The following is a 27,549-nucleotide window of genomic DNA, read 5'->3' on the forward strand; positions in this document are numbered from 1 at the left end:
GCCTCAGGCTAGTAACTAGTCCATGGAGTGGGAGATGGGAAGAGTAGGTGGAATATTGTCTGGCAGTCTGCATTCCACCTGTCACTTTAATGATTAAAATACACGACGATCTGAGCACAGCAACAATACTTATTCTTATCTCCTAAAATGAAATAGATTTTGTTTACTGTTTGTATCACAAGAAGCTCAGGATGGCTTCTATATAAAACTAACTCTACAGTACTTCAAAAAACGAGTGCAGGTGCTCTGGACCAATATAACACTTAATGAGAGTTTTGCTTTCCTTTCTGAAATTTTTACCTACGGAAAAAATATGTTTCAAACATATGAAACAAAATGAATCAGAATGTTAAAGGTGAAAAATTAAAATCTCCATTTTAACAGAAATAGTAACAGGCAAATCTTGTTCAGATTATATTAAAGAGGAATCTGTTTCGATTTGGTTTATTTGTTGTTTTGTTTGTTTGCTGCCACATGTGGTGGTACGCATGGATCAATCCTGGCAGGGCTCAGGGAACCATAGGTGGTGCCAGGAACTGAACCTGGGTCAGCTGTGTACAAGGCAAGCATACTGCCCGCTATGCTCTCTCTCCAACCCCCTACAGAATTTACAAATGAAATAAATATACTCTACACTGAACATAATCGAATTCATAAAACAGTCACACAGAAACTGAGCACCAGCTAAATGCTGGGGTTACTGAGGCGAATAAAAATACAGTCGATTTCAGGGCCAGCGACACAGCTGACACTCATTTGTTTTTGGTTTGTTTTGGGGTCATACCTAGGGATGCTCATGAGTGACTCCTGCCTGGCTCTGTGCTCAGGAATTACTCCTGGCATTACTCCTGGGACCACATGGGATGGGGATTGAACCCACACTGGCTATATGCAAGGCTAGTGCCCTACCCGCTGTACTATCTCTCCAGCTGGCCAGGATTGATTCTTGAGCACAGAGTCGGGAGTAACCCCTGAGCACCACTGCGTGTGGCCCCAAAATAAAATGAAACAAAAATACATTCCTTTGAAAAGCTCATACTCTAACACAGAACTGGAGATGGAAGCAAAATAATTACCTATGTAATAATTTTAATGGCATTTCATCAGCCTCTAACATATAGTGAGCTGAGCATAACATTCTCCCATTCCACAACAACAGAATATTTTATGTTAACATAATATTTAAGTCCCACAGAATAAAGAATGAATTGCTCTGTCTGCGTAGGGCTCTTTGGGAGAGGTGACTGGCTGTCAGACTTAAAGGCAATAAGCCTACAGCATTTCATCTTCTGGACCTAAATTTTTACAGAGGCCAGGCCCTGCCTACTCTTCCTATCTTTCATGCCTCTTGAAGATGTATTAGCTGCAGGTGAAACACAAAACAGATCACAAAAAGACAGTAAGAGTGGAAGGCACACAAAGAATTATAAAACCTTTGGCTGTAGCTAAACAGCCAGACCAAGACATTACTGAAGCTCTCTTTAGCATTTCTGGTCATTATACTTACATCTACAGATTGTTTTTAAATGAGACAAAAACATTTAAATTAATTCATGAACAGTGACATCAAGAACAGCAGTTTTGGGGAAACATTCTAGTTTTTGTAAGGAGAGATACCAGAAAGGAGCAGATCACCCTAACATGTCTATGAAGGAAAAGAGAACACAGCGCCCTTGATCTAGTGACTAACATGGGAAGACTAGAGGGAATAAACTCTTACCTTTCTGTGGTTAGAAGAATTCGACCCCAAAGGCAAAATTAAAAAAAAACAAAGAAAAGAAAAGAAAAAGGTCATGTGGCCAAACAGATACCAAGGCGCATGCCGTGTACAGAAGCAACTCCAGTGTTACTCCCCAGAATCATACACAGTTCTCGGAATAATGCCTGAGTGATCCCACATCCTTCAGTGTGGACGCCCAAAAACAAAGCACTCAGCAGCATCCCCAAAGAGGCTTCACCATTAGATGAAATCGAAGCCTGAGTCAGCCCCAAGGTTTGACAAGCAGATGTGCCAGATGGCGGGGTCTTTCTGTAACACTCAGGCACCCCTTTCCTTCCCACTCCTGTATGGATTTCATTTCAGGAATATCCAATTACTCTTCCAACAAAAGCACAAAATACAAATTTTCCTTCATATTAGACATTCCCTTAATGTCATAGCTTGTCTCTAACTTTCTACACCATTAACAACAGATGAAAATCAGGGGCTGGAGAGATAGTACTGCAAGTAAGGTGCTTGCCTTGTATGTGGTACAGCACTCCACCCAGGAGCACTTGAAAGGGCCCTTATTTAGAGCACTAATCTCCTCTTTCAAAATGTGTTTCTTTTTTCTTGGGGCCACACTTGAAGGTGCTCAGGGGACCTTCTGGGATGCCAGGGATCAAACCTGGGTTGGCTACGTGCAAAGGTAGCACTCTGCCCACTATACTATCTCTCCAGTCTCTCATTTCTTTATCATTCAGCCTTCTCCTGTGCTCTCTTGCTCTCTTCGGAGAACCCCATGCCCTTCTTAGAATTAATATACTCTTCTCTGAATAAAACACAACCTCTGAAGTGAAAATTTCTAAAGAGGATGTCAAGTCTCCAGCTCCAACCACAAATCCAGTCACTTGCAGAAGTCAAAGTTCTCATTATACCAGGCTAAGTCAGGGGAGGGAAAAAAAAAAGACTCATTGATGACAGTACGTACATTTAAGAAGCTCAGGAACTGGGGCAATAGTAGAAGGGCATTTGCCATAAACACTGCTGATCTGGGGTCAATCCCCAGCACCCCAGATTGTTCCCAAGCACCGTCAGGAGTAATTCCTGAGAGCAGGGCCAAGAGTAACCCCTGAGCATCGCCAGGTGTGACCCAAAAAGCAAAAAAAAAAAAAAAAAAAAAAAAGAAGAAGAAAAAAAAGGAAAAAGATGGAAGTCCAGGAATAACCTTTAACTCAGCAATTATGAGGAAGGTAAATAGAAATGATCAGGTGAATCTTCACTTCTGTTTACAATTGAGAATATCTGGAAAGAATCAAACATCCAGCAATATAAACTTCTTACATTGAGGTGTCTATCCATTAACTTGGATTTGCCTTCTATTTTTTTGTGTGCCTTTAGCAAACTATACAACCACTCCCAAAAACATTAAGTCCACAAAGCAATGTGAAACACTTATCATGATGGGAAAATGATAAGCAATAGTTATTCATAAAATATTTTACCAGCATTATATCCTAAAATCTTCAAAATTTCAAAGAGTAATAAACATAAAATGTTTCTCATTGTAACAGGCAAATCTGGGTGACTCTTTCGAAGTAATACTGAGGGCAAAAGTCCTGCCTCGTTTTCCACGGTTTATTGTCTTCCTTCATAACTGAAGCAAACACCAAGGTTCTACCACCCAGAGGCCCAGTCCTGTAAATTCTATTCAGTCTCTGCAATGATCATAGATTCCAGATTAAGAGCTCCAGCATTAGTAAATAATGAACAGCAAAAATATTTCGGATTGATATGAACTGGATGGCAATGCATCAGGACAGTACGAAAAGGGATTGTTAGGTGCCACCGAGACAGGACAGCCGGTAAGGCACGTGCCTTGCATGCAGCCCGACCTCAGTTTAATAACTGGCACTGCAAATGGTCCTCCGAACACAACCAGGAGTGTTCCCTGAGCAGAGAGCCAGGAGTAAGCCCTGAGCACCACTGGATGTGGCCAAAACTCTCCCCACATCCCCCAAAAAGGGTTGTTAAAAACAGCAAATAACCCAAATCATAGAAGTTGACTTGTATGGATTCTGATGATACAATAACAAAATATCAACCGTAGTTTGGTAGTTTTATTTTTTGATCTTCGCTAATCTGAGTATTTCTAGTTTTACTTGAAAATTATTTGTTGATCAAGAAGAAAAATAGAAAAAACATTCTGTGGGAGAAAGAGTTGGAAAGCAATGAGTCTGTGTATCAGGTGCCAGAGCCACGCAATTCTAATGGTGGGGAGGCACTGAGAGCAAAACGACAAAATTGATGTTCTCTGCAAATAACTAGCCTTCACCAACCCATGACCTGAATGTCTAATGCAATTTTTAAAAAGACAGCTATCCATGACGCCAATATGCTTTTTTTATGTTGCTATAAACTTCAAAAGCATTCTAGTTTATGAGCCTACAAGAAGACCAGGATTTATCCACCTCAAAATGTCTTCCAGCAAAGATGAAGAGCAAACTGGAAGGCAGAGTTCCATTGTGTAGCACAAAAGGAGATACACAGATGCCTTGTAAGAAAGAAATAATCTTCCCAAATCTGTGCACGGGCAAAATTCATTCTCGTATTCAAACTTCAGAACTAAGTGTATTTTTGCACTATGAAATGGCTGTAATAAACCACTCCTTTTCCTAACCACCCCCCCAAAAAAAGAGCGCATTAGTCTAAGATCTTTTTTGTGATACTTCCCTCTCCTCTTCTTAAAGGAAATGATTACACAAAGAACCATTACCATTCACTCAACCCACTTGCAAACTGAACCAGATTTAGGTTTTACTTGTGTTCAGGACAAGTAAAATCTGAAATGAAATATCCCCTACTAATAGTGATACCCTACTCAGAGCCAACAGTTTGGCACAGCTTTCTAATGGAAGGAAAAACAAAATGTTATAATAAAAGCAGAAAATAATGAGAAACTCTACGTTGACATATTAAAAACCTTATTATAAACTCACTCCATTTCCCTTAAAAGGGAAGTGACTTGTAGTTATAAAGAACATCATCCCTCGATTTGTTTTTCACTCAATCAATCTCTATCCATCAGACTGGTGAGACACTAACACAGCATCTGTCAAACATTAGCATCTGCCCAGAAACAAAGAAAGCCAGAACAATGCCTCCACCGAGAGGAAATCTAAACAACTCTATCTTTGCTTCTGATACATCCATTTACATATTTCACTCATTACTCTATCACACTGGACACCATTAAAATAACATCTGCTACAAAGAAGTTGGATAAGAAAAATTAAAAATGTAAGAAAATTAATGTTGGGGTTAAATGAGAAAAAAATTGTAAAGTATATCTTACATAGATAGGATATAACATACCACCTAATTAGTCTGAGTGCATATTTAATGGTGCAAGATGAAAAATACTGGATATTTAAGGCATCATAATGATAAAATTATAGCATATAAACATAACAGACTTAATAAAGTGACTTTGTAAGTTTAGCCATTTCTAGGCATTTTGCACACTAAAAGGAATGGTGGTGGGGGAGTGGGGTGGTGCAGAGAGATAGTATGATGAGCAGGCACTTACCCTGCAGGCAGCCTATACAGGTTCAAACCCTGGCACCCCATGTGGATCCCCCAAGCACCTCCAGAAGTAATTCCTCAGCCTTGAATGCAGAGCCAGGAATAACCCAGGTGAGAATTCCCAGGTGTGACCCCAAAATCACACACACACACACACACACACACACACACACACACACACACACACACACACACACACGAGATAACTAAGCTTCCCTCACTAAAAGTTAGGGTTAGGATTAGGGTTATAGCACTAAAAGTCCATCAAAAACTTAGATTAATATAAACATTCAAAGACGAGGGAGGAAGTATATATTTTTACATTTTCTAATATTTAGGATACTCAGATATTTCCAAAGAAAAATGAATGTATATTTATCTATCTACATGTGTTACAAGGGGAAAAGAAATCACAATTTCACACAGGTATTTAAAAGTAATTCAAAAAACTGTAATACACAATTCCATCTTTAAGTTCATGGGCAGTATTCTTAATTTTGGAAGGTCGGGTTTTCTCAGCTGGAGAAGCAGTCAGAATAAAATGGGAAGCAATATCTAGAAAGATGACAAACACATGGGTCAATGTCAAATGTAAGCAATCTCTTGCTAGAAAAGAACCAGATTCCTGCATTTCAATTTAAATGATGTTATCCAACTCAAATATCACCATGCCACTTCAAATCAAAATTGTTTTCTTTTAAAAAGCGCTTTTTACAAAACTGATGGAGTACAACAGATTAAACAACTCCTTTAGAATTTCCTCAGCTACTACAAAACAGGGCATCAATGTGTAATAATAAAGGCAACATTTAACAATTAATTGAGCCAGCAAAATGTAAACCTCAAGAGCTTAGAAGTCAAACACTTGCTCACTAAGCAAAAGGGCAGAGGATTTTAAATTAACATCAGAAAATCTCTGTCCAACTTGAGTCGAAGTAAATAAATATCTTGTTCCAGTAGGACTGGAATCTAGTGGCCACAGTCACTAGGCTGAGTTTAGAATCCAGCTTTGAGATTTAAACAAAAGAGCCTCACCTGCTTGGTGGTCCCTCACCATGTCACTTACTCTGTGTTAATCCATTCTCTCAGGTTCCATTCTGGACAGAGGAGGGCACATGAAACCTGAGGTAGCATATTCATGACACTTGGGGCCTGGAGATCCACGTAGGGTGCCTGCCTTGCACGCAGTGCACTTAGGTTCATCCCAGCATTCCAAATGATTCCCCAAGCCCTGCCAGGAGTTGACTTCTGAATGTAAAGCCAGCTTGCCAACTTAAAATGGCAACAGTGCAACATTCACTTTCTTTCTTCAGTTTAGAGCAAACATGCACACTCTTCTGGGGTGGGGAAGCTGGGACAGCAGTGCTGGGGGATGATATGGGGTGCCAAGGATCAACTGGGACGTATAGCACACAATACAAGTGCCTTATCTCCTGCACTCTCTCTCTCTGGCCCCTGCTTATATGTGTACACTCTTTTTGTTTCTGGGCCACACCCAGTGATGTTCAGGGGTTACAATCCTGGCTGTGCACTCAGGGGTCACTCCTGGAGGTGCTCAGGGGACCAGGTGAGATGTCAGAGATTGAACTGGGTCGGCCACATGCAAGCAAGCTCTTTACTTGCTGCTCTATATCATCTAATTTTTCCAAAAGAATATACAGTAACAAACACAGGGTTTCAGAATAACATGATCTGGAAAGGCTTCACAAGAAAATCTCTCCTTAGAAGCTCCGCAAATTCCCGACAAGAATCTATATCAAACTTATGGAAAGGATAAATTCCAACAACTACTCTGTTAATAAGGCATCATTCTATGTCTCCTAGAGTCTAATAGGAAACAGAAAAACATGAACTTAATGTCCAAAGAGTTCCCACAACACAAAAATTATTTTTTAATTTAACTGGATAAATCAAAGCAGATTGCATTTTTCTTTTAATATGGCATTTTAAAATGCAGTGGTGTAATAATTTAAGAACAAGAACTAGAGGTTGAAGTAAAACAACCCTAGAGTAGAGACTGGCACTAGAGCCTACAGGTCCAATCTTCGTCTTAGCTGCTGTACTGGTAAGGCAACATGAAAAGGCGATCCTTCACATTCTGTCAATCTGGTGGGCAGGTGGGGGGGGGGGGGTGTTGGTCTAATACACCTAAATTGGGTCAATCTCAGTGCATGTAAGGTTCACTGCAACACTGCCATGTTACTTTCATGGGCTAAGCACAGAGTGGACAAGATGCAACAAGGACTGTCCGGTCTACACCAGCGTTTCTCAACCAGGAGCGTGGCACAGGTGGAAAATTAATGTAAATGGGAGGCCAACAGCACAAGGTTAGAGAGTCAATAAAATAGGGTGAGGCACAGGAAGGAATTAGGGACAAAAGGGCATATTTGGAAAACAGCTACAAAACACTAACTGTTTTATATTTGAATGCTGAAAATACTTGGGGCTAGATGTGGCTGACCCAGGTTCAATCCCTAGCACCCCATATGGTCGGTCTCCTGAGGCATGCCAGGAGCGATCCCTGAGTGCAGTGAGTGCTGCCAGGAGTAACTCCTGACATCACCAGGAGTGGCACCCTCACCCTGCCAAAAAATAAATAAAAGGGTGAAAATGTTTCCTATCTGGCCCTTTAAGGAAAAGGTCAGCTACTGGCTGCTCTAGAAATACTAAGAAAATAGTTCAAATGATAATGCAAACTTTATACCTAAAGAAGACTAACCTATAAACATTTTAAAAAGATAATTGCACATTTGCTGAAAAATATTTTGATTATAAAATGCCGAAAGTTTTTTCTAGGTTACGGTTCCTAAGCTAGATGGAATGAAGCGTGTGAAACAGCCCTCTAAAGAACACCTTCACACAGAGAACTCCATTTCCTCACTAGCACATTCTCTGACTTCTGTGCCATAAGCGTCGTTTAGGCTGTAAACTCAGTCCAATTATGAATCCAGACCAGCAAGGCAAATACTTCCATACCCGTGCCCAAGAAAAACATTCAGCTGACTAGAGCACTTCTTCTGAAAGGGTCACATCCAGCTTCAGTCACCTGGAACAGGCGAAAATGAAGTCCATCTGGGGCTGGAGCAATAGCACAGCAGGTATGGAGTTTGCCTTGCACGCGGCTGACCCAGGTTCGATTCCCAGCATCCCAGATGGCCCCGTGAGCACTGCCAGGAGTAATTCCTGAGTGCATGAGCCAGGAGTAACCCCTGTGCATCGCCATGTGTGGCCCAAAATGATGGAAGAAAAAATAATAAAGCCCATCTGCCTAATTTGCATCAGGGTCCCCCAAAGTGGGGGATACCTGCCCTTCTCCCAGCTGGATTAGAAACTATCCACGGGAAGCACTGTAGCCTTGGGTGAAATCGAAACACACTGCTTAAAGAAGGTATGCTTCTGAGGGATACGCTAAGTTTTTTTTCTCCTGAAAAAGAGTTGTAGCCAAACAAGTTTAGGACACACTGAAGAAATTCAGTCTTGCTTGCACTGCTCTGTATGTGCTGTAGATTTTGACAGAAAAGACAAAAGGAAATAAAAGCAAAACAAGTGTAGCTGCTTCCTGTGGTCCATGACCAGAGCCCTAGCAGGCAGAATACACACGGCCAGCTGCTTTCACCAAGGCACTGGGAGCTACTAAGGGAACACCGAGTATACGGAGGCTTCTCTCTGACTCTGTGCCTATCTATTCATTTTGTTTATTTGTTTAACTTCATATAAAGCTTTAAACAAACCGCATGTATAGACACTGGCTCTACTGCAAAGAAAAAAAGACTTTCTATGTTTACCATAATATACTCCAAAGATGTCTCAGGAAACACAATTGAATTGAACAACAGATATCACTCCCAGAAGAATATGTGTCACCTACAGAAACCTCAAACCATAATCAAAGACAAGTCTAAATCAGATCCAAACACAAGAACCTGTGTAACTTGGAATGCACTGAGATGGTGCCCCCCAAAGCAGGGCCTTACTCAACAAGAGCTTCTGTAATGGCAAGACAAACATTTTTGAGAATAATATAAGCCTTAATCCAGGGATACTTTTATCCAGGAATCTGTCCCTCCATACTTAGATACTTTTGAGCTCTGCAAAGACAAAGCATCTCCCAAATTTTATCTGGGTTTAATCCACTATGTCACAAAGATCACAGGGTCCCAATCATGTTCAACAGTCTTTAGTGTGAAATGTGAAATAAATAATCTTTAAAACTTGCAAGGTAAAGTGATCTTTGATGTGTAACATTAATAAACTGAATGTCAGTTTTTTTTTAAATCAAATGTTCTATATGGTCCTTTCTAAATTTATCATCAGTCTGAGAGTCTTTCCCAAGCAAGTGCTTCCACCAACCTCTCTGTGCATGTGTTTACTACCCAAATCTGAGAGAGCAGAGCTGAGAGGATGCCATTCAAGAGAAGCCACCAGGAGACAGGGTAACACATGAGCCTATAATCTCTACTTGGTCCATGTTAGAAAATGTTTGCGGGGGGCTGGAGTGATAGCACAGCGAATAAGACATTTGCCTTGCACAGGGCCAACCTGGGTTCAGATTTCCAGCATTCCATGGTTCCCTGAGCACCGCCAGGAGTAACCCCTGAGCATTGCCGAGTGTGACCCAACCCCCCCCCCAAAAAAAAAAGAAAAAGAAAATGTTTGGGAATGAATGCATGACTAAAGGCCTAGGATATGCTCTGAGGTGTGCTATCGAAGCACCTGGGTTACTTCAATGACTTAAGATAAAAAGACACCCAAGAAATGGGAATGGAGATATTGCAAACAAGTGTGAAAAGCGAAGAGCTAGGGATTAAAAAATGGTGGGAATCCCAAGGACCAGACAACCTAGTGAGGTGAGGCCAAATTATTTCTGAAGCAATGAACATAATGAGCAGAATTCAGGAAGGAATGAGCAGAATCCAGGAAACAGAGCAGAGTTGATTCTAAGAAAACTACAACCTGAATTTGATGGTTACTCATACAAAAACCTTCAAAGAAATACCATTTAACATGCTACTGCCATTGGTAAAGGTGGTTTTTCAGTGTTCTGGGCTGTTAGACTTCTGTTTCCAACTGGCAGCTTGGGGTTATAATGGAGAATCTCTCTTTTCCCCCTTCCCTTCCTGCTGTCATCTCCGCAGCGCACAGGGTTGCCACTCTGATGTGGGCTGGCACAGAAACATTAATTCGAGTCTCAAGCACGCACAAGTGCCCTACCACTGAGTCACATCTACAGATCTCCTCAATATATTTTTTATTGAGGTAGTATTGTTTACAAAAGTGCAATCATTTACAATGTTTAGGGGTACAATGTTACCACACTGGGGACCCAGGAAAAAAGTTCAATGAGCTGAATAGTGTATACTTTGCATGCAGGAGTCCCAGAGAGAGCAGAGCTGAGAGGATGCCATTCAAGAGAAGCACTGGGAGACGGTAACACATGAGCCTATAATCTCTACTTGGTCCATGCTAGAAAATGCTGGGGGGTAGGGCTGGAGTGACCTGGCATCACACAGTACCCAGAACGACACGAGGAGTAAGCCCTGAGCACAGAGGTGGGAGTAGCTCCACGAGCATCACTTGGCCTACACTCCCCCCTTGCAAAAAAATGCAACAACATTACCACAGTCTGCCCATCAGAAACAGCAACAGCAACCCTCCCCTGTGCACAGAAACCTAGCCCGCTCTGTCAGCCCTGGTGGAGTGACCGAAGTTAAGGAGTTTGCTTCCTTGGGACGCTCCCTTGCCTGGTGAATGAGATCTGCTGTTTGTCTCTCCTTTCTGACTTGAATCTCTCAGCATAACTCCCTCCAGTTCTATTCGTGTTGGAGCCAAAGAAACGATTTCATCAAGAGATGATGCACCCACCCCTCGCCCAACCCCATCCAACATGTTCCCAGTAGTACTCAGGAGCCTGGGGGTCGGTCAGTCCCCAGGTGCAAGGGGCTACCAAGGCCCACAATGGCAATGCTGAGGACAAAGGGAAGCATAGCACATATGACGGCAGAGACTGAAATTGGGGCCTCATGCATGCATGCAAAGGTTTGAGCTATCTCCCTGTGATAGTTGGTGAAAAATCACCAACCAAAGCAATTTTTAAATAGCGACATATGGAGCCTTCCTGTACCTTCTGGAATATACACTTTTTAGTATCCACAGTGGCTTAGTGTTCTTCATGTAGACATTTTGACTGCAACACCGCATTGCTGAGAAAAACTCCTGTCCTACAAAGAATGTTGGTCCTTGTTTGGGGAGGTTGGGGGCCACCCTTTATAAAATGTAAGATAGGAGATTAATGGCTCTGAAATCTGATTACTATCTTTTGTATGTTTTTGTTTGCGGACCACACTGAGTGGTCCTGAGGGTTTAATTCTGATTCTGTGCTCAGAGATCATTCCTGGAGGGCTCAGAGATCATGCCAGGTATACAACCCAGGCCGACCAAGTGCAAGACAAGTGCTCTACCCACCATATTATCTCTCCAGCCCTGATTACTCTCCTTCTAGGTCAGTGGCCTAGAACACATGGATTAAAAGCATACAGTATTTCTTTTAATGTAAGAGTACTGCTATTTATTCAGCCATCGCTCTAAGCTGACTGAATTAGGCATGAACTCCACATTACTGTTTTATTATTTTTTTAATTGGATATCCGTGAGATATACCATTACACAGCTGTTCATAAATGGGTTTCAGTCATACAATGGTCCAGCACCCATCCCTCCACCAGTGTACATTTCCCACCACCAATACCCCCCCCCCATTTCCCTGCCACCATCCTCCACCCCCTACCCCTAAGTCAAGCATATGGTCTTGACTTCAATTTCTAATGTAGCAATTTCTAGTCACACCAGAGCCAGGTATGTGTGAGGAGGGCTACAGTGATGAGCTCCCCCAGGGAGTGACTCAACTAAGAAGATGGACAAGTGTCACTGCATGAACAGTGACCCCTGGCAAGCATGCTCAAGAGCACTGCAACTGGTGGAGTGCAAACTCCAGGAGGCAGCCCCCCTCAGCCTAAAGTGCAACCTTCCCCAGCCCCAGCAACAGTGTCAACAGCAAGGAAGAGAAGGGTAAAACCAGTCCTTACAGCACAAGAAAAAAGACAGCTGGGGCCCCAAGCACGGGCAGGAGTAATTCCTGAGTGCAGAGTCTACAGAGTAAGGCCTTGGCACCATTGGGCATGCCTCCCTGATCTCCCCCCCACCCCCAAAATAAAAAAGAAGAGAGCTTAGGCAGTCTACTTAGAAAGCCTTAGTAAATATGTAAAATAAACAAAAGAACAGAGGCTAGCTTGCAGGCACCAAGACTAACACATGGCTTTAGCAAAGGCAAATACAGCAGCTAAGGTGCCCTGCTGGAATCAGAACGCTATCGGGGTGGACCTCTTTGGGAAGGAACCCCAGAGCGCAGGTGCTGGTTGTTTGTTTTTTTTTTTAAGTTGAAAGAACTCTTGCCTGTGCAATAGCTTAATTAAAGGTTTTAATTTTCACCTACTTTTTCCTTTTCTGCTAAAATATACTCCTCCATCATACCTTGTAATTATGCATTAGGATTCTACTCCCTCTATTTATACTTCTCTTGCCTAGGAAAAGGTACATCCAGCTAAACCTGCACAAATTGTACATCCCATTGACATCACCCTCTGCTTACCTTCAGATGTATGGCAAACAAGCCATTTTGGAACCCTCAGAGTCTGTTACGACTTTTCCCTGAATCAGAGCTGCAAGTGGGGAGACTCCTGACCCAAGGACAAAGAATATCCATAGCTCTGTGGCTACCCTCGTCTATTTCCCTACCTAAGAATTTCTGATAATTCCCATTTAAAGTCACCCTAAGTCAGCAGTGTGCAATTTTAGGGGGAGCAATAGATCTAAGTTCCTGTCTTCCCCCCTCTTTTTGGGTCACCCCGGCCTTGCACAGGGGTTACTCCTGGCTCATGCACTCAGCAATTACTCCTGGCGGTGAACAGGGGACCATATGAGATGCTGGGAATCAAACCTGGGTCGACCGGGTGCAAGGCAAACACCCTAGCCACTGTGCTATTGCTCCAGCCCCTTCTTTTTTTTTTTTTTTTTTTTTTTTGCTTTTGGGGTCACACCCGGCGATGCACGGGGGTTACTCCTGGTTCTGCACTCAGGAATTACTCCTGGCGGTGTTCAGGGGACCATATGGGATGCTGGGATTCGAACCCGGGTCGGCCGCGTGCAAGGCAAACGCCCTACCCGCTGTGCTATCGCTCCAGTCCCTTCTGTCTTTTTTTAATCCAAGAAATAGTCATGTCTTTCCAGTCTGACCAAGTGAATTTTCTGGGGCAGACTCAAGCTGACTGACAGCAAGGAGGAAAGTTTGAAAGATGTTTATTCAGTAGTCATCCCAGAAAAGAATGATCAATGGTCCCATTGACCAAACAGGAGAGCTCCCTGCATTCCAGACAAGTTTCTGCTCTGTGAGTTATGTCAGCATTATAGTATTCATGTATAATGTGGTTAATATCCACCAACTTGCATTTTAAAAGTTTTAATGAAAGGAAATACATTCATTTCTACCAAATGACAAAAATTATGTATGTCACCTTTTAGTCACTAAATTCATTAATCAGCATTAGTTTCAATATCCTGGGACAATTTTTCTCTCTCCCCTCAGCTTGCTTCTTGTAATTCTTATGCAAATACCCTTCAAAGAATCAATCTGTTAAATATAAATATATACATACATGTATAAGTACAATAAGAGAAAGATATTATTGGAAGTACAAGAGGAAAAATGTAATTTCAGAACAGCAAAACAGAGTAAAAGAGAAAAGCAATTACTATAAGTTTTATTTTCCAAAATTCAGTTCTACCCCTTCTTTCCATGAATCGGTTTTCTTTTTTTTTTTTTAGTTATCTTCAGTTTTTTGCAAATATCTGTCCGTTTGGGGGGGGGGGGGGCTGTGGGAAGCATATCTGGCAATGGTCAATAATTACTCCTGACAGAGCTCTGGGAACCACAGGGGATGCTGGGGATCGAACCCAGGTATGCTGCAGGCCTAACCCACTGTACTATCACTCTGGCCACTCCATTTTTTTTTTTTTGCTTTTTTTTTTGGGGGGGGGTGTCACACCCAGTGTTGCTCAGGGGTTAATCCTGGCTCTGAACTCAGGAATTACTCCTGGAGGTGCTTGGGGGACCATATGGGATGCCTGAGATTGAACCCAGATTGGCTGCGTGCAAGGCAAATAAATGCCCTACCCGCTGTGCTATCGCTCTGGCCCCAGGACCCTCCAATTTTTAACTTTAAAAAACAATTCTTGGGGCCGGAGCGATAGCACAGCAGGTAGGGCATTTGCCTTGCACGCGGCCGACCCGAGTTCGATCCCCGGTACCCCATATGGTCCCCCAAGCACTGCCAGGAGCAATTCCTGAGTGCAAAGCCAGGAGTAATCCCTGAGCATCGCTGGGTGTGACCCAAAAAGCAAAAAAAAGAAAAAAAAGCAATTCTTACAGTTTCACGTCATCTCACTGACTAGAAGACTACCCTGAGCTTCTTGAATCTTCTTTTCATCATCTAGGTAACCAGGAGACTATAACTGTGCATGTGCAGAAACTTCTTTAAGGACTAAAAACAACAGATGTAAATCAAGTCTAGCATTGAAAAATAAGTGTTCTGAGGGCTAAAAAGCTAGTAAGGCAAGAACAAGCTTTTCCTGCACACTGCCCACCTGAATTCAACCCCTAGCCCCCCCCATGGCCCTCTCCAAGCCCCACCAGGAGTGATCCAAAAACACAGCACAACAAAAGCTACAAATGGTGGTAACAAATATTTACTTAGGGGTTGGAGAGATAGCACAGCAGGTAGGGCACTTGCCTTGCATGCAGACAACCTGGGTTCAATCCCCAGCATCCCATATGGTCTCCGAACCCAACAGGAATGATTCTTGAGTGCAGAACCTGGAGCACCACTAGGTGTGGCCCAAAAGGAAACAAACAAAAGGAATGCCCACTTACCCCTACAATTCCATGTAGTTTTGGAGATCCTTACAACAGCAATTAGATGAGATAAAATCAAAGAAATCCAAATTGGTAAAGAAAAACCTCAAATAAGCACTATTTCCAAATGATCTGCTATTGTATATAGAAAACCCTGGACTCCACCTAAAACAAAGCATGGTACTGGAATAAAAACAGACTCTCAGAGCTATTCCTCGAAGTGAGAGCTACACCACAACTAGAACTGCCAGAAGCCAAGTGCTGAAAGGGAAGCCTTTCAATACATGCCACTGGGAAAACTGGTCAACCACAAGCAAAAGAAATAAATTAAAATCCTATCTCAATCATATACAAAAATTTATTCAAAATGAATAGGAGATCTACATTAACAAATCTGTATTTACACAAGATACAGTGAGAACACAAAGGAATTTCTACTACTGACCCAAGGTCTTTTCAACAACATGATCTACTGGCAAAAAAAACAGAAATAAACAAATGGAACAACATCAAACTAAAAACTTCTGCACTGTGGAATAAATGAGACCTAAAAAATATTCTACTGGCTGGGAGAAAATATTCACATGAAATACACCAAACGGCTAATATCCAAGATGCACAGAATACTCAACAACTGAGAAACCAATAATGCCATCCTGAAAGCAGGGGAGGAGAAATTTCCTCAGAGAAAACATAAAGATGGCCAACTGGCACATGAAAAAGCATTATTCATCATGGACATCAGGGAAATGCAACTCAAAATGACAATTAGCTATAAGCTCACACTAACAAGAAACAGCAATGAGTCCTGGAAGTCAGTGTTAAACAGTAAGTGCTGGAGGAGTGTGGTGAAAAAAAGAACTCATGTTCACAACTGGTGGAATTGCTGTGTGATCCAGTCGCTTTGGAAAATGGTTGCTTTTTTCCCCAAAAACAAGATTAGAGATTTCCTATGGTCCCGTGATGCCACTGCAAGTATCTACCGCAAGAACACCAGAACAGGGGCTGGAGCGATAGCACAGCAGGTAGGGCGTTTGCCTTGCACACGGTCAACATGGGTTCGATTCCCAGCATCCCATATGGTCCCCTGAGCACCGCCAGGGGTAATTCCTGAGTGCAGAGCCAGGAGTAACCCCTGAGCATCGCCGGGTGTGACCCAAAAAGCTAAATAAATAAATAAATAAATAAAGTGATGCCAGTACTACTATAAACTATGATGCCTTAAATAAAAATCCATTTTTTTAAAAGTTGCTGTCATGGTTAAGCTCCCTCACTTTCTCATGTCTATTTACATTATGTTCTCAGTTCCCTTTACATTTATTCACGTCAGAAAATACAAATCATTCCTAATTGACCAGAGTTTAATTCTATATGGCGAAGAGGGAGAATGCCCTGACTGTGCTCAGTGACCTGCGGAGCATTACTGATAATACTCACCAAGTGGTGCGGGCCTGACAGTCTGGGGGCTAATGATGGATGTGGACCACCAAGGACTACACCTAGCCTATGTATGACTAGGATCAAATTTGGGTTCTGCCTTGTGTCTGTAATGCATCTGTTCCACCTCTTTGGGCAGATTCCTTGATCCCCAGAATTTAATTCTGTAGCTGCTTCTTCTACTCCTCTATGTCTGTTAAACATATGGGATGTTTTACATCAAATCCTCCACCCACAGAAGCCTATCTTCCCTCTTCTGGATTTGCCCACATTCTTAGAGCAATGCATTCATTTTTCTAGTGGTGCATAAACTTGAAAAGATGGGGAGGTACTAACTTAACGATTCTCAAACTTCAATGTGCATTTAAATAACCAAAAAATCTTACTAAAACAAAAATTCTGACCAATGGTCTTGGGGGGAATCTGCAATTCTGCATATCTAGTCAAATGCTGTGGGACGCTGACTGTGCTAATACACAGAAAAAGCGAGTATATATTTTACCACACTTAAGGACTCTCCCACGGCACTCTGTCTGAAGCAAGCAAGTGGTTCAAATAGTGCCATCGAGCATATAGCTTTTTGGAGAAGGGGGAGAAAAGACTGGATTTAAAAGACTAGTAAGTCTAGGGGGAGAGTGATTAGGCATTTGCTGCGTAGGGTCTAATTTTGGACGGGTTGACTGCATCACCTTGGACAGTCTTGAGGAAACAGCCAGCAGAGTCAGAGATCATGAATCAGGAAGAGCCTGTGTCTGAGATCCAACCTGATCTGACCTCCAGATCACAGGCTTGCCCTGGCAGAGGTCCCAGCAAGGTCCACCTGGGACACCCCTTCCACCATCCCCTGCTTCTGAGCCCCTGTACCCATTCTCCTCTACCTACTGTTGATTCCACCCGGCCGACTTGGTGCCTTATGGAGGCTGTTTTTGTCATGTCATGCCTTTGACAAACAAACTCAAGTTAGATTGTTTCCCTTCGAGATCCTGTGAAAGGACACAATCCACACATTCACTCTGAGGTATTAATGGTCTATAGAAAGGTGCTTTTTTCCTCCGGTACTTGTCTTCAGCAGAGCCTGGCAGCTCTCCGTGGCATATCCGATATGCCAAATACAGCAACAATGATGGGTCTCATTGCCCTGACCCTGAAAGAGCCTCTAATGCGGCACCACTGGGAAGAACAAATAAAGAGAGACTGCTAAAATCTCAGGGCTAGGACTAAAATCTCAGGGATAGCGGACTGGTGCCCGCTCAAGAAAATCGATGATCATCGAGCTGATAGTGATACAGTGAATGACCTTTTAGTTAGCAAAGTGAACAAGATATGGTAACAGGTCTCAAAATTTGTATTCCTTCCTCTCTGGCTAGAAGAACATTAGAAAAGTAGGTTTTCTTTGTCATTCTACCCACAAAAAGTAATAATTCATGCATGTCACTCTACCTTAAGTTTTTCTGAATGATATAAAGTTTAGTTCAAATTAGCTTTTACTAAAAAGAAAAAAGACAAAAATCAAAACTGGATAGAAAACCAAGTACCTTCTGTACTGTTATATTTAAGAGAGAAAATGTTTGCCTAAGTGACTGCTATAAACTTTCAACTAAATCAAGTAAATGAAGGGTTTGAAAAACCATCAGTCTCTATGTCAGGCCCAACCCTGAAATCCATGGCCGAATGACCGGATATAGCTGGGGTCTCCTCTCAGCCTTCCTTAAACAGGAGACAGTAAGACAACAGTGTCTGCCTGAGAGACTACAGCAGGCAGGGCACATTTGGTACTCAGCATCCCATATGGTCCCTAGAACACCACCAGGAGTAATCCCTGAGTGCAGAGTCAGGAGTTACCCTGAACACTGCCAGGTCGGCCCCTGCCAAAAAAAGAAAGCAAAAAAAGGTTCTTTTTCCTGGATCAAGCCACCAATCATCGCAGGTAAGATGGATCTCCAGGCTGAAAACTCTGTGGCATTCTGGGAGTGGGTACAGGCCATTTCCCCTCCCTGCAAAATAGGCCCAACAGCCCCCTCCCAAAGAAAAAGTAACACCTGTTATGGAGCATTAGATCATTATGATACTCAGCTAGAGAAAGGAAATCCTACCACTAATGACAACTAGACAAACCTTGGGGACATTATGCCAAATGAAAGAGAGCAGGACAAATTCTACATGGTCTTACTTAAACGTGGAATGTAAAAACACCAAATGCAAAGAAACAAAACAGATCAGTGGGTAGCAAAACATGTGTGTAGAATTGGATGAAGGTGGTTAAAGGGTACAAAATGTAGTTAGGAAATGGGAAGTTCTGGGAAAGGTGATGGAGTACCACGATGAAGTACTGCAATGGTATTTAACAATAACTGCATTTCATTTCAGATTACTAATGAGTACATAGTCTCTAAATTCTTACTCACCACCTGAAAAACATTGGGGTGGGGAGTCCACAGCGATGAGAACATCCTAAATTTTAAAAAATAAATAAAAATCCATCCAAGAAAAGAAAGGAACCAACCAATGCTGGCAGAGATGCAGACACACAGGTACCCTTTCCTCCCTCTTGGTGGGAATACCAACTGGAACAGCATCTATAGGAAACTTAACAAAATTACCAAATAATCTGGTGGTTCCAATCTGTCTATCACAAGATCACAAGACCACAATATTAATTCAGAAAGACATACACATACCACAACAGCCAAGATCTGTAAACAACCCAGTGTCCAACAACAGAGCAATGGGAAAAGAAATTGTGGTACATAAATATGCAATGAGGTATTACTCGGCCATTAGAAAAAAAGAAATTTTACCTTTACCTACTTCTTGGAGAGAACTAGAGGGTGTCAGGGAGAGAAGGAGGAATACAGGTTGCTCTCCCTCAGATGCGGTATACAAGAGAAGTGAATGGACAATCTCCAACGAAAACATACCCCTGAACTCTACCCCAAACTGATACTATCAAGAGGGGTGAGGAAGTGCTAGTGTCCCCTAGCAACAGTGCTTAAGAGGTTTGGGTACTGGGGCTGGAACAATAGCACAGCGGGTAGGGTGTTTGCCTCGCACGCGGCCGACCCAGGTTCAATTCCCAGCATCCTATATGGTCCCCCAAGCACCGCTAGGAGTAATTCTTGAGTGCATGAGCCAGGAGTAACCCTTGTGCATCGCTGGGTGTGACCCAAAAAGAAAAAAAAAAAGAGGTTTGGGTACTTTGGTGATGGCTGTGATGTAGTAACTGTACACCAAAAGCAAAAGCATTAATACTACTATAAAGCATGTTACCTTAAAAATAATAAAAATGTCGTTTTAAGTAACAAATGTCATTTTAAAAAAGAAACAAGAAAAATGTGGTGACCAAGGTAATAACCATGCTGTGTAGAGAATCATCACACGATACACTCTGTCACAGGGAGGGATGGGCTCAAGGGGACTCAGAGACCACTCCCAGATATTTCTGCTCCAGACATGTGAAGGCTTGAAGAATCAATGATCAGATCTGGAAGTTCTGGGGACCACAAGGAAAACACCAAACAGTATTGAGAGAACCGTTTGGCAGCAGGCAGGGATCGGGACTCACAGCCTTCTGAAAAGCATGCGCTCCACGCCTTCCAACTATTTCCCCACAATGCTACACACATCAGTGATCTCAATAAGGCTAGGGAAATAAACAGGGAGAAAGTATTACTATATCTCTCAACAGTAACCTTAAAAACTGCCCAAGAGATATCACTACAGGAAGAAATATGCTTGCCTTGCACGAGACCCTCGGGCATTTGGTCCCCACCACTGCACATAACCTCCATGAATACCCCTGAGCAGAGTAGGAGTAAGCCCTGAGTGCTGCTGGGTGTGGTCCCAAAACTAAAATAATAAAAAGAACTTTTGACACTGACAGCGTATGCAAAAGAAGAGCCTACGGGAAATCTAGCTGTACACAGCTGTGTAAAAAGTCAATTTGTTAACTCAGAAATAGAGTAACAACTGACAGACAACAAAGAAGTTAGACTAGACATAGGGGAAATATATGAAACCACAAGGGTTTGGGGTTGTTTTATTTTATGACAAGTTTGTTAAATCATACTTTGAGAAATAATTTATTCAAGGTAGAATTACAGAAGATTTCACAACATTAGTCACTCAAATTCTTGAAAGTGCTTCACAAATTTACTTACTAAAAAAATATTATGGAACACTGTATATGCCATTACCAGTAATGCCAGGAGTTAAATAATAAGCAAAAACAGAGCTGCTTCCTTTAAAGAGTTAGATAGTTCTTACCCTGAAACAATAGAAACAAATACAAAGCATTCCCGTTACAACTCATTCTTAAAACTTATTCTAAGGACAATGACATGGCAGGATCTGTTGATGAAACCCAGAGAAGGCAATGGCACTGGAACACCAGAGCTAGAAATGGAAGGAGAATCAGGTCAGTATGTCCGTGTGCATCTGAGGAAGGAGCCGACCTGGGTTCGATTCCCAGCATCCCATATGGTCCCCTGAGCACCGTCAGAGGTAATTCCTGAGTGCAGAGCCAGGAGTAACCCCTGAGCATAGCTGGGTGTGACCCAAAAAGGAAAAAAAAAAAAGAGGTGCAAGGCAGTCTCCTTAACAGAGACAAGCTTCCACTAACATGGTAAGGCACAAACATACCTATTTCATTTTTTTCCTAGATTCACTGAAACAATGCCCCCTGTTATAGTTCTTCCTGAAACACTAAAGAACTTGCTGTCTTGTACATAAGCTCTTACCAACCTATCTTCACTTTTCCTAAATGCCAAACGAGAAGGATTTCATGATATCCTATAGTAAGTGCAAGATGAAAATGCCAAGAGTCGGCTGAAACCTGGTATTTTTTAAGGAAATAGGCTCCTTTTTCTCATTTACTCTTGGAGGGCTACAGCCGGTGATACTCAGGGGTCCCTCCTGGTGAGCTTGGTGGAAAATTAGGGGTGCCTGAATGAAACCCAGGTCAGCTGCTTGTACTGCAACGCCTTACCTGCAGCACAATCTCTCCAGCGCCCAGCAAGCTACTTTTAATATTGAAGAAACTCCCTTAACAAAAGGACTTTTTTTGGTTTTATATGTTTGGGGGCCACATCCAGTACTGCTCAGGACTTACTCTTGGCTCTGTTCAGCAATCACTCCTGGCTGTGCTCAGAGGATCTCATGGGGTGTCAGGAAATCAAACCTGGGGTCAGCTGTGTGCAAGGCAATGGCCATACCCAATGAACTATCACTTCAGCCCCAACAGGAGGGCTTCTTCAGTCATTATGAGGGAAAGATTGGGTAGTATTTAGTCCGGAGCAGACTGGACTAGAAGGCTACAAAGGTCATGGGGCACCAACCCCACTCAGTAACACACATTCAGTGTCATCAACCCTGAGGAAGGCTGGAACTCCCTCTCACATGTGACTGCATGGTGACCCAGCCACATTAGCATGCTGAATTGTAACAGGCCAAGAGAAAAGAACACCAAAGTAAACTGTACCTTATTCTAGTATATCTTATTCTAGTACCCGGATCTAATCTGCATCTAAAGGACTTCAGACATCCCAGTGCCATTTTTTATTGTCCAAAAGAAAAGTGATTTATGTAAAGGAATCTGTGATAATTCTCTAACAAGACAGTCTACAGTGTCTAGGAAATTCTTCTGTAAATATTTAAGTCTTAATCAAAAATATTAACAGCACTGTTATCTGTCATCATTAAATCTCTTCAGCAGACTCAAGCTCTCAAAAACCTCAACTTTGATAAATTTGTATCACATAAGTGTCTTGTCAAGTAATAAACTAAAGTTGGAAAAACAAGTTTATAGGTATAAATTTCAATACTGATTTTCTTCTGAAATCCTAAATTAATTCGTGGGAGGGGGTCAGGGGATAGTTTCTGTCTGGTACTTCTTGTAAAATTTAGGAGAGTTGCAGTTTCTTATCGGGGGAGTGGGGTGCAGATTCTGATACTGTGAAGTTCAGGAAGCTACAATACTCCTCAAACCACAGCGAGGCTAAAGACATGAGAGTCTGATCTGATCAGCCTCCCTTTCCCAGAAAAGAATCAAACTAAGAGACTCTGTTGTTCTGTTTTTTTTAAATCAAAGCCAATCAAACAGTGTCCAGAATCTGGCCACACGATGCACTGCTGAGTCTAGTGGCATCAGTCCGATGGCGTGGTGCTTGGGAGCCACCAGAGTCCATCGGTAGTGCTAGGGACTGAACCAAGGGCCTCAGACATGCTAAGCCCAGACTCGACTACAAGGACTAACTCTCCAGCCCTAGAAGACTTTCAATCTGTTGTTTTACATCCCATGGATTTCATACCACACACCAGCAATGTTAGTATTCAAATAAAATATCCTTATTGGAAAATCTGATTTCTGTAGAAAAAGCATCCTAATACACACAAGATAGCAAACCAACAGGAAAGGTTTTGCGGGGTCAACAGTTCTGAATTACTCACTTCCCAGCATTCTCATCTGAAAGCAGCATCTGTCTCTCTCTGAGCAATACTGTAAGTCTCCATACCTCAATACACTGAATAAACAGTATATTTTCTGGACAACAAAGCGGGTTAGTGGCTTCATCTATTATTATTGATTAGAGAGCTTAAAGCTCAATACTCTAGAAAAGGTTATTAGAGGAATAAACCTTGGCAAAAAGGCCATTATAAAGCCTTCTCTAGCCTCTAGCTTTTTAAAACCTGAAGGTTAATCTGTTCTACCAGGCATTCTATTCTGCAAGCTCATGAACGTAATTTGTGCAGCAGGTAAACAAACAGCACAGAAGTAAAGCTAGAGACAGAGTCAAAGAGCTAACGAGAGGACATCCATTACAGAAGGGAGGTAAGATGGGAAATAGCAGCCCCCACCCCAGTTATACACACAAACCACATAGTGTGACCCCAAAACAAAGTCAACAGGGCCAGGAGAAGGGAAAGAGTAAGGTGAAGTAAGACAACAAGCGGAGTAAGACAAGGAAGACACTGACAAATGCACCACCAGGATAGATAACCAAATGGAGGCAGATGCAGCAAGAAATCGGTCAAGTCAACTGACCCACAAATATTCAACGTGGTCAATGTGTTTCTATCTTGAGATTTCCTATCCGAACTATATTCTTCTGGGTTCCAAGCCTCTCTTAACATAAAGTTCCCTTTCCCCATCCACCCCACCCCCTACTCCAGGTATCAGTTTACCAACAAACACCGGAGGATCCAACTATATCGTTCCTTACCTCCTGGTCTGTAGACAACATCATCCTCAGTGATGTATGATGTTATTTCACCAGTATCTGTCCTTTCATAACGAGATTTTTTTTTGGGTGGTTTCTTTTTGTTCTTCTTTGTGGACTCCTCTGTTGTGGCACTGTTGTCATTGTCCTCATCTTCACTGTGGTCACTCTCAGCATAATTTTTGGCTCCTCCTTCTAAGGTACAACTCCTGCGAGGCCTTGAATTCTCACTCTCTCTTGCTTTGTCTCTTTTATCTCTCTCTCGGTCCCGATCTCGGTCCCGGTCCTTCTCTTTGTCTTTGTCTTTGTCTTTGTCTTTGTCAGCTGTCATGATTCGCCACGTGCCTTCTTCTGTCCTCTCACGGCTAGGCCTCCGTGAAAGGTAGACAGTAAGCCTGGGCTTCAGTCTTCTGAATTTGTCACTCAATTCCAGGGAAAATCCAACCACTCCAATTACCCCAACGTTTCAGAAATGCTAGTAGAGAAAAAGAAAAACTCATTTTACTTTAACATTTTCTCATCCTTTATTCCTAAAGTAAATGTCATGGGGCCGGAGCGATAGCACAGCGGGTAGGGTGTTTGCCTTGCATGCAGCCAACCTGGGTTCAATCCCCGGCATCCCATATGGTCCCCCAAGCACTGCCAGGAGTAATTCCTGAGTGCAAAGCCAGGAGTAACCCCTGAGCATCGATGGGTGTGATCCAAAAATGAAAAATAAATAAATAAATTTCTTACTAATGCTTTTAGCCTAAAAGATTAAGAGGCCACAGTTAAGAAAAATAAGAAATTTAACTACATCTTGGATTTTCCCTTAGCTGACACATGATTTGGGTTTTTCTTGTTTTGTTTAGGTTTGGGGTCAGATCATTTACCACACCAGCAATTAAAAATCGTATAAAAGTAAACTACACTGTCTGTATACCGGCTGTATATTCCTTTCTATGTAACAATGACAACATGATGGATATTATTATAGAAAAAAAAACTCACAGCCCCAACATTACTTTAAAAAGGAAAGAATGCATAAGGAAAATTCTTTCTAGGGCGGGAGAGAGTTGAGCTGGAGAGTGCCTGCCGAGCATGCACCCAACCCAGGCTGGATTCCCAGCACCACCTGGTTCCCAAGCAGTGCCCCGTACTGCCCTGGAGGCACCCTACACTGTGGTGTGGCCCTCAGGGCCCCACAGCGTCACTGTCCTTGAGCCCTTGCACTGAACTGAATCCCAGAAGAATCCTGAGTTTCCTGTGTGCTCAGGAGCAGGGCTCAGAGGTCAGCCCCCCAAATTATTTCTACCTTAAAAAAAAAAAAAGAAAGAACTAGTCTTAGAAAATGTCTTAGTATGCCTCATATTATACCATATTCTGAAGACTCAAACCACTTCTCCAATTTTCAGAGTACATCAACAAGAATAGATGTCAGGCTGACTTAAAAATGACAAACTCCAGGTAAGATTTCCTTAATTACATTTTTCACATCTAAGTTTATTACTGTTCAAGTTAATTTTTAAGAAAAATGGTTTCTCTACAGATAGGTTATCTCTGCCTTAAGAAGGCACAACAGCCTCCAAAAATCTCCCACGTTTAAGGAAAACTAGGTGGTTTTTACATTTTTCAAAATTTCTACTATAAGAGCTTTCTGAATAAATTCCTTCCTAAGGCCAGAAATAGAGCTCAACAGGCTAAACATATGCTTTGCATGCAAAAGATCATAGCTTGATACCCAGTACCACAAGCTCCCACAATCAATGCAGGAAACAATCCTAGCATTGGGTATGGTCCAAAACCTAAAATAAATGAAACTCTTGCCTAGAAATAAAGCAAAGACAAAATATGAATTTCTGAAGCACTGACAATATGATGAATCTATAACTCAAACCAAACATAATTCTTAGAAAAATTTTATAGTCGTGGTAAAACCATTTGGTTTACACACCAGTTCTATAAGTCAGAATAACCAGTAGTTTAGCTTTCACAATCTTTTATCATCTTCCCTTATATGTCATTTGTTCAACAATCTGTACCAAACTCTTTGTGCCAGGTGTCTTGAGTTAAAGAAACGCGAAGGATCCCATGGCTTGCCCTAATGCTCTAGTGCAAAAGTAGGAGGCAATGATCCATGAGAACCGGTGTTCTCGTGCTGCTGGGGTCAGAGAGAAAACAATCCACATAAAAGATTAGTCCTCTTAGACAACTGTAATGATCACTGTGCACATTTATACACACAATGAGAGATATGTAAATACTATCTCTCAAGTTTTCAACTTAAACCTAATACCAAAAACTATCTCCCCCATAAATTACACTCCAAATATCTTTAGGAAAATTAAAATCTTTGAGATATAGACTGAACAAGAACAATAATGCTGACAATCTAAACCAAAGTTAGAAAGGCAAAAGCAAGTAGCACCACACCTAAATTACTTCCTCCTACACTAAAACTGAGTTCTAAGATAGAATTTATTTTCTAAACATATTTCAAGAAAATGAAAAATTATTCGAGTGCCTGCAAAAGTTCTGCCTAGAGGAGTCATCTGCAAAATAGACATTAATAAATTCTTTCAAGTCTCTGTAGGCCTCTAGTGTTTGAAACTGAAAATACACAAAGAGACCCACAAATTTTCCAACAGGCTGAGTTTAGAACATAAACAACGCCAATCACGCAGGAAAGAAAAGTATCAACTAACATGGTGGTTAAGATATTCCTCCTCTTTGACACTGAAAACATATCAAGTTGTCCGGAGAGAAAAAAAAAACTTAGAAAACCTCTCAGATGCAGTTCAGGTATCAGAGATATTTCTGATAAATTTAAGAAAAAGATTATCTACGATTAAGATAAATGCTTCCGAAAATTGTATAAAAAGTCTTTTAGTGATTTTAAAAGGAATATTGTCCAAATTATATATTCAACACTGCTCCTTGAAATTTTCTTTTCAGAAATACTTTCTACTTAAAAGACATTTATGGGGCCAGAGCAACAGTACAGAGGGTATGGTGTCTACCTTGCATGTGGCAGACTCAGATTCAATCCCCAGAAATGCAGAGGGTCCCCAGAGTTTGCCAGGAGTAATTCCTGAGTACACAGCCAGGAATAACCCCTGAGCATAGCCAGGTGTAGCCCAACACCACTTCCACCCCACCCCACCGAACCCCATCCCCAAAAAATTCTACCTTCTATTTTAAGAAATTTGAGTTGTTTTACTGAGGAAAGAAAAACTTGAGTCAGAGGGTTCAACATATGAAGTTTATGCTTTGCATAGGGGAGACATGGTTCGAGCCCATCATGGTAGAGTGTGTCCCCTTCCCAGCACTATTGGCAGCACCCCCCCCAAACATCCACGGGCATGCCCAACCAAAAACAAATAATACTTCAACAACAACAAAAAAAAAAAATGAAAAAAGGGGCTGGAGTGATAGCACAGCGGGTAGGGCATTTGCCTTGCACTCAGCCGACCCAGGTTCGATTCCCAGCATCCCATATGGTCCCCTGAGCACAGCCAGGGGTAATTCCTGAGTGCAGAGCCAGGAGTGACCCCTGTGCATTGCCGGATGTGACCCAAAAAGAAAAAATAAAAGAGAAATAATACTTCAAGAAATAGAAGCCATTCACAAAAAGAAATCCTGTCTACGTATATGTGAGTAACCAACTTTCA

The 27,549-nt window shown here is 42.0% G+C and overlaps 1 protein-coding gene across 2 annotated transcripts in view; it reads right to left on the reverse strand.

Annotated features, from left to right (window-relative positions):
• Positions 1–27,549, reverse strand: part of RERE (arginine-glutamic acid dipeptide repeats) — a 399,605-nt gene that overhangs the window by 224,978 nt on the left and 147,078 nt on the right. For both annotated transcript variants that reach the window (XM_055137557.1, XM_055137558.1), the window contains exon 2: positions 23,903–24,374. In XM_055137557.1, coding sequence (XP_054993532.1) covers positions 23,903–24,230 — 328 coding nt within the window. In that variant the 5' untranslated portion in view covers positions 24,231–24,374. The remainder of the gene's footprint in view (positions 1–23,902; positions 24,375–27,549) is intronic.

Source organism: Sorex araneus, chromosome 5, assembly GCF_027595985.1.
Source record: "Sorex araneus isolate mSorAra2 chromosome 5, mSorAra2.pri, whole genome shotgun sequence".
Lineage (NCBI taxonomy): Eukaryota > Metazoa > Chordata > Mammalia > Eulipotyphla > Soricidae > Sorex > Sorex araneus.